The 14,451-nt window shown below is 38.2% G+C and overlaps 2 protein-coding genes across 2 annotated transcripts; one reads left to right on the top strand and one right to left on the bottom strand.

The window, feature by feature from the left end:
• Window positions 1-456: 456 nt before the first annotated feature.
• LOC129111874 (T-lymphocyte surface antigen Ly-9-like) lies at window positions 457-5,551 on the top strand. Its single transcript, XM_054624017.1, has 11 exons — window positions 457-689; window positions 2,130-2,285; window positions 2,385-2,513; window positions 2,614-2,774; window positions 3,112-3,205; window positions 3,310-3,414; window positions 3,572-3,592; window positions 3,849-3,869; window positions 3,984-4,010; window positions 4,106-4,153; window positions 4,235-5,551. The coding sequence occupies exons 1-11, from the start codon at window positions 614-616 to the stop codon at window positions 4,252-4,254; spliced, it is 858 nt and encodes a 285-aa protein (XP_054479992.1). The 5' UTR covers window positions 457-613; the 3' UTR covers window positions 4,255-5,551.
• Window positions 5,552-6,704: 1,153 nt separating this feature from the next.
• On the bottom strand, window positions 6,705-14,297 carry slc19a1 (solute carrier family 19 member 1). Its single transcript, XM_054623923.1, has 6 exons — window positions 14,236-14,297; window positions 13,009-13,660; window positions 10,573-11,356; window positions 9,204-9,396; window positions 8,953-9,094; window positions 6,705-8,195 (listed from the first exon to the last, which is right to left on the bottom strand). The coding sequence occupies exons 2-6, from the start codon at window positions 13,309-13,311 to the stop codon at window positions 7,992-7,994; spliced, it is 1,626 nt and encodes a 541-aa protein (XP_054479898.1). The 5' UTR covers window positions 13,312-13,660; window positions 14,236-14,297; the 3' UTR covers window positions 6,705-7,991.
• Window positions 14,298-14,451: the final 154 nt, after the last annotated feature.

Genomic DNA, 14,451 nt, shown 5'->3' with positions numbered 1-14,451 from the left:
AAGTCAGGGACAAGATAACTGGCCCTTGCATTACTCGTTTAAAAACATATGTAGCAGAGTAAAAATCCTCTTTGGTAAAAGATTAATAAGTAAATGCACGAGATTTTAATATTCACGAGAATATTCCTTTGCATAAATGACAAATAATGCATTTGTACAGCCCGGTTTTTACATCAGATTACATATAGATGTTGTAATTACATTTTAAAATGAAGCCTATAGATTATTCTAGCAGACTGCAGTAACAACCTCTGGCCACGGGGAGGTGGACAATTCTTGTTTATTTATGTTTAAATGATTTAACTTATGTATTTTTTATTTATTTATTTATTTAATCCACTATTCCAGGGGTAGTGTCACATCTATGGTGAGCAAGGAACAATTTAAAAGAGTATTTTTAAAAATATGTTTCATGTCCCGGTGGAGGCGGAGACACCGGAAACCTGTCAATGTGGTTTCACTTTACTTTCACTTTGAGCTCCAACAGTTTCCCTCTTTCTTAACGCTATATAAATGCACTTTAACCCAGCATGCATCGTCTTTATGTTTAGAACAGAACAGAACCAGGTCGGATTTCCTCTTTTCTTGGAGAGTTTGGCCGACTCAGAGTAGGATGTGGGCCGGGGAGACGTCCATGGGAGTGCCCGCCTGGCTGTGTGTTTTTCTGGCTGTGGTGACCTCAGACACCGGTGAGCTCATGTCTACTTTGCACGTTTTAAAGTATCTTGTTTTGTGGTTTGCAATGTGTGATAGTTTGTGTCGTACCCACATCCATGGCCATACCCAGTGTTAACCAGCATGTAGCCACAGGGAGCCTGTATGTACAGAACTACCAGCTGATTTATAATAAAGTAGAGTTTAATGTAAAATGTGGAAAAAGATAAAGTAGTGCACCATAGAACAGTTAGGGACATTATAGATTAGAGTGCTGTGCAATAGAATAGAATAGAAAATAGTAGAGAATAGCTGGGTGGAATATGTTGGATGGAAAAATAGTTATGAATAAAGCAGTATTATAGAGTGATCTATTAAAATGGAACAAAATTGGAATGTGAAGAATGGAAAAATAGCAGTATACATAAAACAGTTATGACAAAATATATTAGAATAGAGTACAACAGAAGATAGTAGAAGAGAGTATAAATATAACAGGAAGATAGTAGAAGAGAGTATAAATATAACAGTTAAGAGTACAATAGAAGATAGTAGAAGAGAGTATAAATATAACAGGAGTACAATAGAAGATAGTAGAAGAGAGTATAAATATAACAGTTAAGAGTACAATAGAAGATAGTAGAAGAGAGTATAAATATAAATATAACAGTATAAATATAACAGAGTACAATAGAAGATAGTAGAAGAGAGTATAAATATAACAGTTAAGAGTACAATAGAAGATAGTAGAAGAGAGTATAAATATAACAGTTAGGAGTACAATAGAAGATAGTAGAAGAGAGTATAAATATAACAGTTAGGAGTACAATAGAAGATAGTAGAAGAGAGTATAAATATAACAGTTAGGAGTACAATAGAAGATAGTAGAAATACAGTAGTTAGGAGTACAATAGAATAGAGCAGAATAGGATAATTCATAATCATAATAAAGAAGGGTATAACTGAGGTAAAGTGTGTAAAAAAGATGAATAGTTGCACATCCTTAAACATTTAGGAATAGAACAGAATAAAAAAGAATAGTTGAGCTTAATAAGAGAAGAGACAACAGACAGAAAAGTAAGAACAAAGGGAGAATAAAAGAACCGGATTGAGACAAATTGAATAGAATAAATAAATTGATAGGATAAGAAAAAGAGTAGTAAGGATGAAACGAGGAAGTTAATAGAGAGATAGTGTCACAAAAAACTAGCTCAACAAGTTAAGTTAAATTGTATTTTCTATTAATTTCAACTCCCTTAATGAAGATCTTAATGCTGCCTGAGGCTAATCTAAAACAATACAATGCCCATGTGTCATAATCAAAGAAAAAATGACCTGAGAGTTCTCAGTGATAGCTTAAAAAAACAAACAAAGATTTATAATTTACAATGATATAAAACAGAGAAAAGCAACAAATGTCTGCGCTGAAGAGTCTGGAAGCAGAGAATGTACTGAGCTTCATTTTGTCCTTGCAGAGATTAAAGTCTACAAGAAGGTGGGCGATGACGTTGTTATCAAACCAGGTAACACCGCAGTGAGCAGCCCCATCACCCACATCGTTTGGATCCACGTTCCCAACATCGCCGCCCAGTTCGATAAAGAGGGACTCGACCTTTATCATCAGTTTCAAAGTACGCTGCTCATGTCTTTGGTGTCTGTGGGATCAAATATGTGCCTCATTTAAAGGTGTTTTGATTGATCAATCTCTCCATGTCTGCGTTTGTTTGAAGAACGCGGAAACCTGAACATTTCAAACGGAGAATTCACAATCACGGGACTGACTCGAAATGACAGCGGACTGTACACAGCAGAAATCAACAACGTGGTCAAGAGACCAAATATTCTTCTCACTGTCATCTGTAAGTGGGAGAGAAAAAAATGACGGACACGTGGATAGTTGTGTTAATGAGATTTAATCTGATTCCAATTTCTAATCTCATTTTTCTCCAATGACAACAGCTCCCGTCCCTAAACCCATTGTCAGTGTATCCTGTGACGACGAGCGTACCAGCTGTACTTTGACCTGTGATGGAGACACCACAGACGCCAAACCGGTCACCTACAGCTGGAGGTCAGATGACAAGGTGACGGCTCAATCCAAGGAGCTACAAATTACAAAGGTATCGTACAGTGTACTCAAACCCGCATCTTATTTTCTTACATTAATATATGCATATATCCATAATTAAACCGATAATGCATTGAGTTAGTGTTCATCAACATGCTCCTCGCCCAAACCCTCACTTTTAAAATATATCAACCGACTTTTATGACTTTTAAAGGTACAGTAACTGATGTTGTCACTATAAGAATTTATCACAGATGAAGTGTACGTAAAATTAAATCAATCTCAAATTTGTGTGCAAATAACTGAGTTTTATACACAGTATGAACACCAAGTTGTAAATATTGCATGTGTGTATTAATGTTCGGTAATATATATCACTCTACTTCAAGAACGAGAGTTTGGGTGTAGAAAAGTTCAGCTGTGAGATTAAGAATCCGGTCAGTCTGGAGAGCAGCCTATCCATCCCCAACCCTCTCTACACGAGTGAGTTATCACACTGGAAATGTTTTCATCTGATGTTTCATCTCAAAATATCCCCTGGATGTGTCATTACGCTGTAACGAGCCCACCGATGGCTGCCGTTGTAGTTTCAGCACCGCCAAGAAAGCCGAACATTTCCCTGGGAGTCATAGTCCTCGTCATTCTGCTGGTCTCCGTGATACTGCTGGTCGCCGTTCACAGATGTAAAACAGGTGAGAACTCACGACACTGTATCTGCCTATTTTATATATTTTTTTTATCAATATTAGCAATTGATATTTGGATCAAATTAAGAAGCTGATATGTGTGCATTTATGTATTTTATGTGTAAGGATGAGAGTTCTAATCATTCTGTTTTATCTCCTCTAGGAGTGTGGTTCTTCCAAAAATGTAAGAAATCGTTTAAAGTTATGAAAAGTTTAACACAGATTACAGAATTTTAAAAAAGAGAAGTGAAAGTTTGTGAATCATTTTACTGTATGCAATTTCTCTCTGGGGCATTATGGGAAATGTAGGATATTGCCGCATTAAGTACAGTAGAGATTTGTGACATTGCGCTGAATAAGGATTACTGGGGTTTGGTGAAGTTCTTTCTTAATATTAAGCAAAATCTTTTGACATTTTATCTGTGATTCTCTCTCTGCAGCATCCATGCCATGGGAACCAAGTGAGTAAATTCAATTAATAATCATACACTCTGGACCTTTTACAGATGTAGTGACTTCTTCTTCTGCTGCTGTGTTTTCTGTTAATATTACTGTCCTGTCTTCCTCCATCACAGACTTCTGGAGGAAGAACGAGAGGCCACGTACGTTTTAAGTCTGTTTTTCTGTATTTTCTTTTTGTTTGATGTTTTATTATGATGAAAAGATTTACGTCCATGTGTCTATATTATAAATACAGCGAGAGATGCTGCTGGCTCTAATGGTAAAGAGAACGTAGAAACAGAAGGTAAGAGACCAGTAAAAAAAATGTTTTACTATATGTATATATATATTTGCAGTGTGTGACTCTGCTTTTGTCATTTGGCAGAGGAAACACCGCTGTCATAGGGAGCAAAAAGTCCGGACCTGTCAGATGTAAAACAAGACGCTCCACAGTGACGCAGTGAAGAAATGCACATCGGATTGATCTGTCCTGTGTTTTCAGTACACATATATGTAAAAAAAAAAAACCTTAAGAATAGTGTCTCAAATATAGACTTAATAATAAAGCAAAAAGTAAGGGAAATAAGATTATTTAAAACATATATACTTGACACAAAAACTGACCAAAAGTGGGTATGAAGGCATGCCAGACTCTTAAAAAGTTGTGACTTTTAAGTTCCTGAATGATCCGGCTCTCTGGACTAGACAAAGGGAGCCCAGTAGAACTTTTTTTCCAATTTTTCTGCAGCTTGTTTTTAACATAACACATTAGTTTATCCAGCGACTACTAGATTTTTATTAGTGTTTTATTATGAAATAAAAATAGACAAAAAGTCCACAGTTGTGGCACAGAAACACATAAAAAGACAAGAAGTTTGTTTCTAGATTTTCATAAAAGAGGCTATGAAGGGCCTTAAAGTTTAGACAATACCAGGAAGACCTGCAAAGTGCCGTTTCCTGTGGCGGACTGCATACCTGACACAGACCGGTACCTCGAGCTCATAACCAAGCAGGTCTGGTGGATCCATTTGTGGGGAGGAGGTGGACTGATTGCAGAGGAGAGGAAAAAGAGACGCCATTGTGTGTTTTGGGCCACCAGCTCAGCCAACAAGCGAGGCTTTGTACAGTTCTTTAGTCCTCAGCAACAGCTACAAAACAAACTAAATATGTTAACATCAAAGAAAGTCAATCAGCCATTTCATTTTTTGGGGTTTTCTTTTTCTTTCCGTATCTCATTTATCATCTAAATCTTTGGTTGTTTGTATTTTAATGTGTTTTATGCTTTAGAGGTGTGTTTAAAATGGATGACAGGTGTGTTTTTGCACTTCTGTTTTATTTATTTTGCCGTATTGTTCTTAGCTTTGTTCATGAAATTACAAAATACTTTGCACTTCCACACAGCTGAAAGTATTTGCATTTAGTTACAAAAGTCTCACTTATTATAGATCAAATTAGTCTTTTTAATGTACTGAGGAATGACTTGTGAAACTCTTTTTTTTAACAAAGCAGCACTCCTTAATGATATGGTTTTTTAAAGTTCATAAAGCTTTGGTGCTTCCAGAAAAGGCACTGAGTTATTCATACCCTGATAGCGTAGTATTTATTGTGGCTTAACATTTTTTGGGATATATAAAGAATGTATGAATATACATGTGTTTTTTATTTGGATGTATCTAATAAAAGAACAGAATGTCACCCCTTTTTACACATCAATCCTGTCGTCTTTCTTTTTCCAGCAGTTAAATAAAATAAAAATTGTTGCCCTCAAGTTGAACCACTTGAGGGCAACAGGTCCACACATTTCACTCTCATTGAAAACATTCTGAGTCATAAGTACTGCAGGTCTTGGATAGCTGTTATAAAACTTTAGGATTTGATTGATTTGTTTATTAAATAATTGTTTATTACTGTTAGTTGCTGTCTACACATAACTTTACATAAACCTATAGTCCTTTTAATTACTAGTTTATGGCAGTTTTTAATTTGCAAGCTGACAAAAATAAATATACTTTAAAGTAACTGAGCAGCATTTAGGGTTTGACATTCTACTACAAATCTAAATTCAGTTACCTTTACGCCTCTCAGTAAAAGTATTTAAATGTAATAATGGCAGCCAATCATAGCACTGCAGATTTACGGTTGCATTTGATGAACCCAACGAAAAATCAGCATTTATACAATTAACATTGGACATATTCAACTCCAGGAAAAGTCAATAATGTGGTGCAAATAACAGCTGATGAATCATTGCTTATTGGACTTGAGGACTAAAGGGCAAGAATACAAACTGTCCAGCAGCAAACGACCAGATACACGTCTCACTTTGACCTCTCTGCTAATCTCATGTCTCATGTCTCATGTTTCCATTCTCTCCTGGGTATCAGATCTGTGGATACGTAGTTAAACGCTGAGAAACAAGTCTTGAACACGAGGGTTTCTTCCCATCACTGTTTTCAGCTGAATAAACAGTTGAGATTTAAGAAAAAACTAAATAAAATACAGAACTGTCCTACTTTTAACAGCAGAGAAATAAATAAGGATCAGAGGACTCTTCCTGCTGTGTGCAGCTGACCAAACAACTCACTTTTACATCTAGTCCCTCAAACACAGTTAAATATGAAAAGATAAAAACATTAAACATGTAAAATTACTCTATTCTCTTGTATAATTTGGTGCTGAAGAGAGATAACTGTAAAACTGGACATGTTTCTCTCACTGAATCTTAATCTTGTTGGCTTTCAGCTGCAAAAATGTTTGAAATCAACAACTTATCAACGTAGTTCAGTATCAGGGAAAATATTAATTGTACATGAAATAAAAAAATTAAAAAGATCAGGTAGCTTTTTATTCACCAAACTCAATTTATTTGTGAATAAAAAATAAACATGTACTTATTTTCAGTGTTTGTCTTTTCACAGCATTCAGACATATTCACAGTGACATTACATCTCCGCAATTATTTCAATCAGAAATATCTTTACATTATGAATGTAAAAACTCAAAACGCAGTCACTACAGCATCTATTGTAAAAAAAAAAAACAGCCAAACCTGCTGATTTTTTAAAAAATGACTTAATGTTTGCACTTTAGTTCCGTTTGCATTAAGTAACACTGCATTCCTATGTTTATTTATTTAAAGATCCCTATTAGAAACACGAGGGCGTGCCTCTAGTCGTCCTCGTTTTGAACTGATAAATAGTCAAAAATAGAGAAAAATTGAATTAGCAGCAATACTTTTGACTGGTGTTTTGTTTTTTATCCTGTTTGGCAGCATCTTCACCCGACATACTGCTGAAAATCAACACTAAAGAGAAATATCACATGTTTAATAACCAAAACTCAGTGATGGGAATTAGGACTTATTGTCAAATAAGCACACAATCTGCAGATAGTTTAAAATATTCTGATGCTGCAGCTTCTACATTTAAGATAATTTCAGCAACAATTAAATCATTAAAAAAAAAAAAAAAAAAAAAAGAATCACATAATCTAACACACTGCATACAAACTGCAGTTTCCAGCTTCAATAAACTGATTAACTTCTTAATCTGATTATAAGAATGTGATGTGAAATTGAATTATCAATACAGAATAGAAAAACTGTACCGTTATATACTGATATGGACAGTCGCTTTTCAAAATGGCACTAACAAATAATCATCGCACTGTAACATTACATTAGGAGTGTGAATAAAAACAAATAGCGTGATGTCTAAGATGGGCTGTTTTAGAGTAACACATAGTGAGCACATAGTAATCATGAAACTGAATCACCGCCACTGAAACAGTTCAGGATGTTACAACTGGTTTGTTTCCTGTACAAAATACTAAAAGGCGTTACATTCTGGCCATTTCATGAACAGTCCCTCTCTCTGTTAATGAAAGCATAGTACCGCTTTTTATTCAGTTTCAATCTTTTCACATCTGATCATCAAAAACGAATACAAAACTGTCCCAAAGTGTCGGTCTGACTGGCGTAGTGCAGCAGCTTTAAGTAATAGAAGAGGCACTTTTATGATTGAGGCTCAGCTAGCCAACATATAAACCAGTTCATCAACATCAAAGGGTTAAATTGATTGATCCCGCTGAGTCTGAAGAGCTCATTAGCAAAAACTGGGCTCTAGATACGATATGATCAGTCATTACGCTTTGGCACTGTTGCCGTTAGACAGAGGCTCTGCCTCCGATTCTACAGCCACGGGGCTGAGCTCTGTGGACCCCACCTGTTCGTTGTCCCCGCCTCCTCCTCCCCCACGCTGGTTTCTATAGTGACGGACGATGACCACAGCAGCACAGACGAGGTAGATGACAGTGAGGATGGTGAAGTAAACGAAGTACACCAGGAACTGTAAGAGAAAAAAAATAGACATCTTAAAATCTGACTGAAAGTCAAAATCATAAAAATACTAAAAGAGGATGACAAAAGTTTTACTTTGCTGACATCAACATCCCTCTTGTTGTCACAGGACAAACATAAACTTTATCATTTGATAAAATGAAATAGTCCCTTAAATTCAAAACAGAGGCTTACATTCTGTTTCTCTACACCTCCTCAAATGTTTGTCTTTACCACATTTTAGAAATTCTATCTACTCTATTTTCTACTCTCTATTTTACTCTACATTTTAAATAATAAACAACAGTACTGGGGAAACCTTTAACAAACTGAGCAGATTGCATTAAAGAGTATTAAAACATGACTTGCATGCAGTTTCTGTTGTGCAAATAAAAATAAGTTAACTGCCCACACTTTTACATACACAGGTGGAACTAATCACATTGACGATGTCTCTACTCCAGCATTTACTGTAATGAAACACACAGATTGTTATTTGTTACATCTGATGGAAAAGTCGGAAAATTTGCTGTTAAGAAAAGTTTACTGAACCTTAATTTCGCTCCATATTCTCCCCATTATCATATGCAATTTAAAATATACAAAAATCTGCATGTAAAGCACTTTGCAAGGGTATAAATTGTGACAAGAACTTTCCCTAAAGTGTACTGACATAATCGTGGCATGAAACACATCCAAGGGGAAACACCGCCAAAGCTCTATGAGCCAAAGCTGCTAGTTTTTAACGTATTAAATGACTGTTGTACCTGAGAACGCACGTCCAACGCCAGGCCTCTCTTGTCAGCAAATATCAGGATGATGATGCTCTTCAGTAAGGTCCCCAAAAAGGTGTTGATGCCAAACACTAAGGCGCACAGCTCCTTGGTGAGTGACGAAGCTATCTGGAAACTATGCAAGGCAGACGGATGAGTACGACGTCGTAAAAGATTTAACTTCCTGGAATGTCGTTTTGTAGTTTCATTTAGAGCTTAAATCCTATATTGTATTTGGCACTCACGTGGCTATCGGCACCAGGAACTGGTAGAAGCCTCTGAAGAGGACGTAGGCCAGGTAGCAGACCCAAATGTCGTCCGTGATCCCCATGAGGAGCAGCAGACCCGCCTGCAGTGCTGTGATGACACCTATGACCAGCTCGGACCAGACGTTCCACCGAATTTTCACGTAGCCGGCGATGAAGGACGTCAGCGCACCTGCAGAAAGATGCACATCGATCAGAACTCCATCCATCTACTGAAAACAAGCAGCCGGTAGAGAGATGTAAACAAGCTGCTTAATCACTAATCATGTCACTTATTTTATTCTTTTTAATATTGTGGTGGAAATGATGTAATTTCACTACAAAACAAAAAAACCTAACTAGGGTTTTATTAACCTATTACTTTCAATATAAAAATATATATTTTAAGGAGATCATTTTCTTTTATGAAACTATTAGGAACAACTACGTAACTGCTGTCACTTGAAGGGAGTTTTCCGCTGTTAGATTTTGTTTTACAACTTTAACCTTTACTGCTTTCACGTGACTTCCAAGTTATTGAAACAAACTGCTACCTTTGTGCTTTACAGCTGATTAACAAATTATGACTTATAAGATTAAAAAGGAGGGAGATCCATGACTCAACCTCTTAAAAACAGGTGGCAGAAAGGCTAAGTCGGTTGGTATTCTTCACAATTTGTTACGTGCAAGTTTGATTGCTTTTTTGATATTTTGGTGCTTAATATTAACAATATAAATTGGCAAAAGGGAACTTTCACTCTTCAGTTTGATGGCTGGATTTATATCAGAACTAAACCGGTATTTCGTGTTTTTTAAACTGTATGCAGCTCAAAAACGTGTGCTGACTTTTCTCTGAATTTGTTTTGAGGAAACTCATAATTTAAACTCAGAAAAACGCTCCAAACGATTGGAGGAGCCTGATCGTTTCCCACATCATCTGATTTAGGGTCTCATTCACCCGGATAAACGGTGTGTTTTAAACCACAGCAATCCATATTTTACTTGTGGCATTAACAAATCTGTATAATCCAGTCCAACCTTTCAATCCATGTTATTGTTTTCCTAACACAACTGTTTTCTGATCTTAGCTTGAAAATCTAAGTTTATGAATTATTTGTTTGTAGTTTTCAGACCAACTTTGTGCAGGAAATGAAAAAAACCCTTCTGGCGAAGGGCTTTTGATATTTTGTTCCTGTTAAGCACAAAGGAGTTGTCCCAAATATTTGCATCTAAATTTAGATGCCAAGTTTGCACTCCAATGTGAATAAAAGCACCAAGGACGGTGAGAGAGAATCCCAACTGTTGTACGAGAACAGAGCAACATATTTTCTTCTAAAATCTCATTATTTTAGCTCCAAAAATGTCTCACTCAGCAGGGTAGAAGCCGCCTCCACTCCCCCGTTGTAAACGCTCTTATTCTCAGTTGCCAGGTAGAATTTGTTCCACAAGATGTGAACGTAGAACAGCACCAGGTAGTACCCTGTGGAGTTGAACACCCACCACAGGGACCAGAGCCTCAGGTTGGGCATCCTCGCCACATTTCTCACCTCCAGCAGCATCTGCAAAAAGACAGAATCCCTCCAGCGCGACGCTGAGCACAGGGGGGCTGCAGAGGACGAGCCACCCTCTTTGGGGTTCATTTTGTCCAGTTCTGATTTTGCTGTTACCGCTGCCGCTTCCCTTTGCTCCCGAATCCGCATCCGGTTGAAAAACAGGGAGCGTTTGGGCCAGGGCAGGCACATGGAGAGCGTCAGACCGAAGCTGACGAAACCCAAAGAAACAGCGCTGAGGGTGTAGAAGGAGACCCCGCCAACGGTAACGCACAGCTGGCCCAGTACCGAGCTGGTGAACACCCCCAAGAGGACCGCGGAGCGCGAGTACCCGGCCACACGCTGGTAGAGGACCGGACTGACCAGGGAGAAGATGTAGGAGGAGTAGGCCAGGCGGCAGGCCATGGTGATGCCGTAGAAGACCTCCATGAACTGCATCTCCAGGAGGCTGCTGCCCAGCAGCAGGAGGAGCCAGATGACCACCTGGCTCACGCCCTGCATGATCAGGACCGGCTTGTAGCGCAGAAGATCCGTCAGCAGGAAGGCCGGCACCAGCACCGCCATGTAGGAGTACGTCAGCACCGGAGTGATCTCATTGGTCACCTGGAAATGACAATTAGGTAAATTAAGAAATCTGCAGTCTAAGTTCACAACATGTTTCTCTAATCAGTTTATAAACTTTTCCGAGACTATATCTCATTATTATGACCAAATCTAGTTATTTTACAGCAAATTATAATAAAAGACTAACATGATATTAGTATATTGATATTTTTGTTTTACACAAAAAAAAGAAGTAAAGACGTAACCGGACAATTTTTCTGACATCTTATTGACTAAACAACTGACCTACTAATCAAGAAATAAATCTGCAAATGAACTTGCTAATGATAGTTGTAGCTGATAAATTTGATGTAGTGTATGTAACAGTGTAGTAACAGTTATCACTATGTTTGAACGAACTCTTCATGCAAGTTAAGCAAACATCCTAATAGCACTTTAGTTAGTTTTTGATTTCATGCTTGTTTGGTAACAGGGATTCAAACAAGAACACATCATATTATCAAATGATGTCCTGCATAATACTCTGAACAAATTTGAAGTCATAGTGATACTGAAATACAAAATCCCTTTGGCAGACAGAAATGTTTGGCTCATGTGGTGGAAATTCACAATATACCAATACTATCTATCTATGTCCCGAGATGAGTCTCAATGAGCGTTGAAATAATGATCAAATGACAAATGAATGTCCTTAAGGTATTTTATTTCTTGCAAGAAAGAGACAGAAGTTTACAGAGTCACAGGGAGCCTGCAAAGTACTGCACTGAAGAGTAAGGCTGCTCACCCCTGGTATATATGCAGGAAAACCCACAGAGACGGGGTGACCAGGGTTATAAATCAGTGTCTGCAGGCTCAGTTCTGAATTAGTATCTCCTGATGGACAAGACCAAATAGGGAAATAGGTCAATAGGTGATAGAAGAAGGAATAAGGGGAGAAGGCCAAAAGGAAAGAAGAACAGGTGGAGGGACGAGAAGCAAGAGAATAAAAGAAAGACAGGGGGGGAGGAAGCTAAAAGGTGAAGAAGGAATGGGGGGGACAGATGTGTCAAAAGGAGAGACAGTAAAAAGAACTTGTCTATGGTTGTTGTTTTTCCTGCACCTGGCCTGGGTCATAAGGTTCCAGGCCTTCTGAGTCAGACCTTCATACATACACCAATATACATTTCCATTACACTCAGCAGCCATTCAGGTCCGTTTTTTCCACATACTTGTCCTTTATAGTTTGACAGACAAATGCTGAACGTTTCCTCCTCTCTGAATGACACTTTGACGGTAAGCAACTCTTTGGACGAGACCACGGTCAAAATAAGAGAAGTTAACCAAATCTACAAATCACCGTCCTCAGATGCTTTCCCAGCCATTCCTCACAGACCTACTACACTGGCCCACTTTGGAGGAATGTGAACTTTGACCACTGTAAGATGGATCAGCAGACTTTCCACGGGACATTCATTCATGCTACTGTGTAACGAGTGCTCGACTGCATGTAGAAAGAACTTCTTACAGGTTAACTTTTAGTCTCTCTGGACAGTGTGTTGTAGGAGGTGAAAAGTGGGCCGAAAGTCTGCAAAACATCTTTCCTTTTGGGCTTTTTTTGTCAATATTTGCGTATGTGGTTGCACTGGTGTTCACACAAAGACATATTACACCTGAACAAAAACCTACAGCATGAGCCTGATGACACCACTAACCTGTTCCATGGTAAAGTTCTTCTCAGGGCTGAGTAGATTTGGTGTGATGAAGGGCTCACCGGGCTTTACCGCTGACATAAACCCGTAGAAACACAAGAATGTTACGGCCCCCTTCCACTTTCTCGTCTCCACGACTTCCCCTGGGGGACCTTCGGAAGGAGACGGGCCCTTTGGAGCAGACACAACCATCTCTACGTCTCCATCTTCATGTCCTATGATGTCTTCAGATGCGGCCGCCTTCTGGTCTATCTCCTTCTCCTCCTCTGATCGGTCCCCACTTCCTGCTGTGTTCTCTGCTACCATTGTGTCAGCGGGTCCACTCTGTGATGCAGAGTCCAACTTTTTTTCTACTGTGTCAAATCACCATGTGAGGATTTCTTTTGGCTTGAAAAGCTGCCGACGCCCTGCTTAAAAGTAGGGAAACAAAATAATGTAAAAATCCAACTGTTTTCGGTTTCAGTCCGACTCCCTCTCCATGCCAGAGGATACTGAGATGGTGTGAATGAGTTTAGCAGGGTGAGGACTATGTAGTTAAAATGCTACATGCTGCCATTGGCATGTAGGAGAAAATGTTGACCTTTGCTCCATTCCACATTGTGACATTTTTCTGACAGCAAGCTATCCAGCAGACCAGTCCAGTGTCATTGTTAGCCTGAAAAAGACAACAATATCATCAGTTATTCTGACTATTTTAAGTCTGGCTGTGTTTTCTATTGTGGCAGACTATCTCTCGCTGTTTTAACTCAAATAGGGCTTCAATTTTCAATTATCTGGCTTATTTTTTGCAGTAAATCAATTTTTTGTGTGTACAAAATATGAGAAATGGTGTGGAAAAAAAATAAATAACATATGGTTTAACAAGCAGTCCAAAAACCCCACATTATTCATAAAAAAAAGTGTGAAAAACAGTCATTTCCTATAAGAAATAATGCATATAACATGTCTAAGTAGAGGGGCTTCCTAATGACTCACACCTGAGGAATAAACTGCATTGATTGGCTTACGTTTCAATACATTAAGGGCCAATGCAAACAAGTTACACAAGACATGTTATTGGAGTGTAACACCACATTAGCATGCCATTTAGCTGCTAGTGTGCTAAACCAGGCTGCTAGTGAAAACAAAACGCAGTTAATGACACCCTGCCTTTCTATTAAGAAGGCAACAATTATCATTTTATAATATTAGGATACACGAAATTATATAAACGCAACGTGCATAACTCACCTCGTGGAAGTGTCTACCAGCCAGCGCTTAGCTCACACTACCCTTTGCTTTTCTGCACATCGCATTGACTTCTGGGAAATGTAGTTTTTGCAGGTTTTGCTGCTACGACACGCCTGGTTAAAACAAACTGTATTTATTTTTTTTTTTTTCAATGCATAAAAAAGAACAAAGATGGCACCACTTAAAGTTCCTACAATTACTTCATGTTTTTGTATT

Source organism: Anoplopoma fimbria, chromosome 22 (genome assembly GCF_027596085.1).
Source record: "Anoplopoma fimbria isolate UVic2021 breed Golden Eagle Sablefish chromosome 22, Afim_UVic_2022, whole genome shotgun sequence".
NCBI classification, from domain to species: domain Eukaryota; kingdom Metazoa; phylum Chordata; class Actinopteri; order Perciformes; family Anoplopomatidae; genus Anoplopoma; species Anoplopoma fimbria.
This window is presented reverse-complemented; position numbering and strand designations above follow the sequence as displayed.

Bases quoted from the DNA above. Each gene is read 5' to 3' on its own strand.
- slc19a1 (XM_054623923.1), bottom strand. From the start codon at position 13,311: ATGGTAGCAGAGAACACAGCAGGAAGTGGGGACCGATCAGAGGAGGAG. The intron at 11,357-13,008 runs GTTAGTGGTGTC...TGTCATTTCCAG, and splicing joins AGAACTTTACCATGGAACAG to GTGACCAATGAGATCACTCC. The intron at 8,196-8,952 runs GTACAACAGTCA...TTTCTCTTACAG, and splicing joins CGTTGGACGTGCGTTCTCAG to TTCCTGGTGTACTTCGTTTA.
- LOC129111874 (XM_054624017.1), top strand. From the start codon at position 614: ATGTGGGCCGGGGAGACGTCCATGGGAGTGCCCGCCTGGCTGTGTGTT. The intron at 3,415-3,571 runs GTGAGAACTCAC...TATCTCCTCTAG, and splicing joins CGTTCACAGATGTAAAACAG to GAGTGTGGTTCTTCCAAAAA. The intron at 3,870-3,983 runs GTGAGTAAATTC...CCTCCATCACAG, and splicing joins ATCCATGCCATGGGAACCAA to ACTTCTGGAGGAAGAACGAG.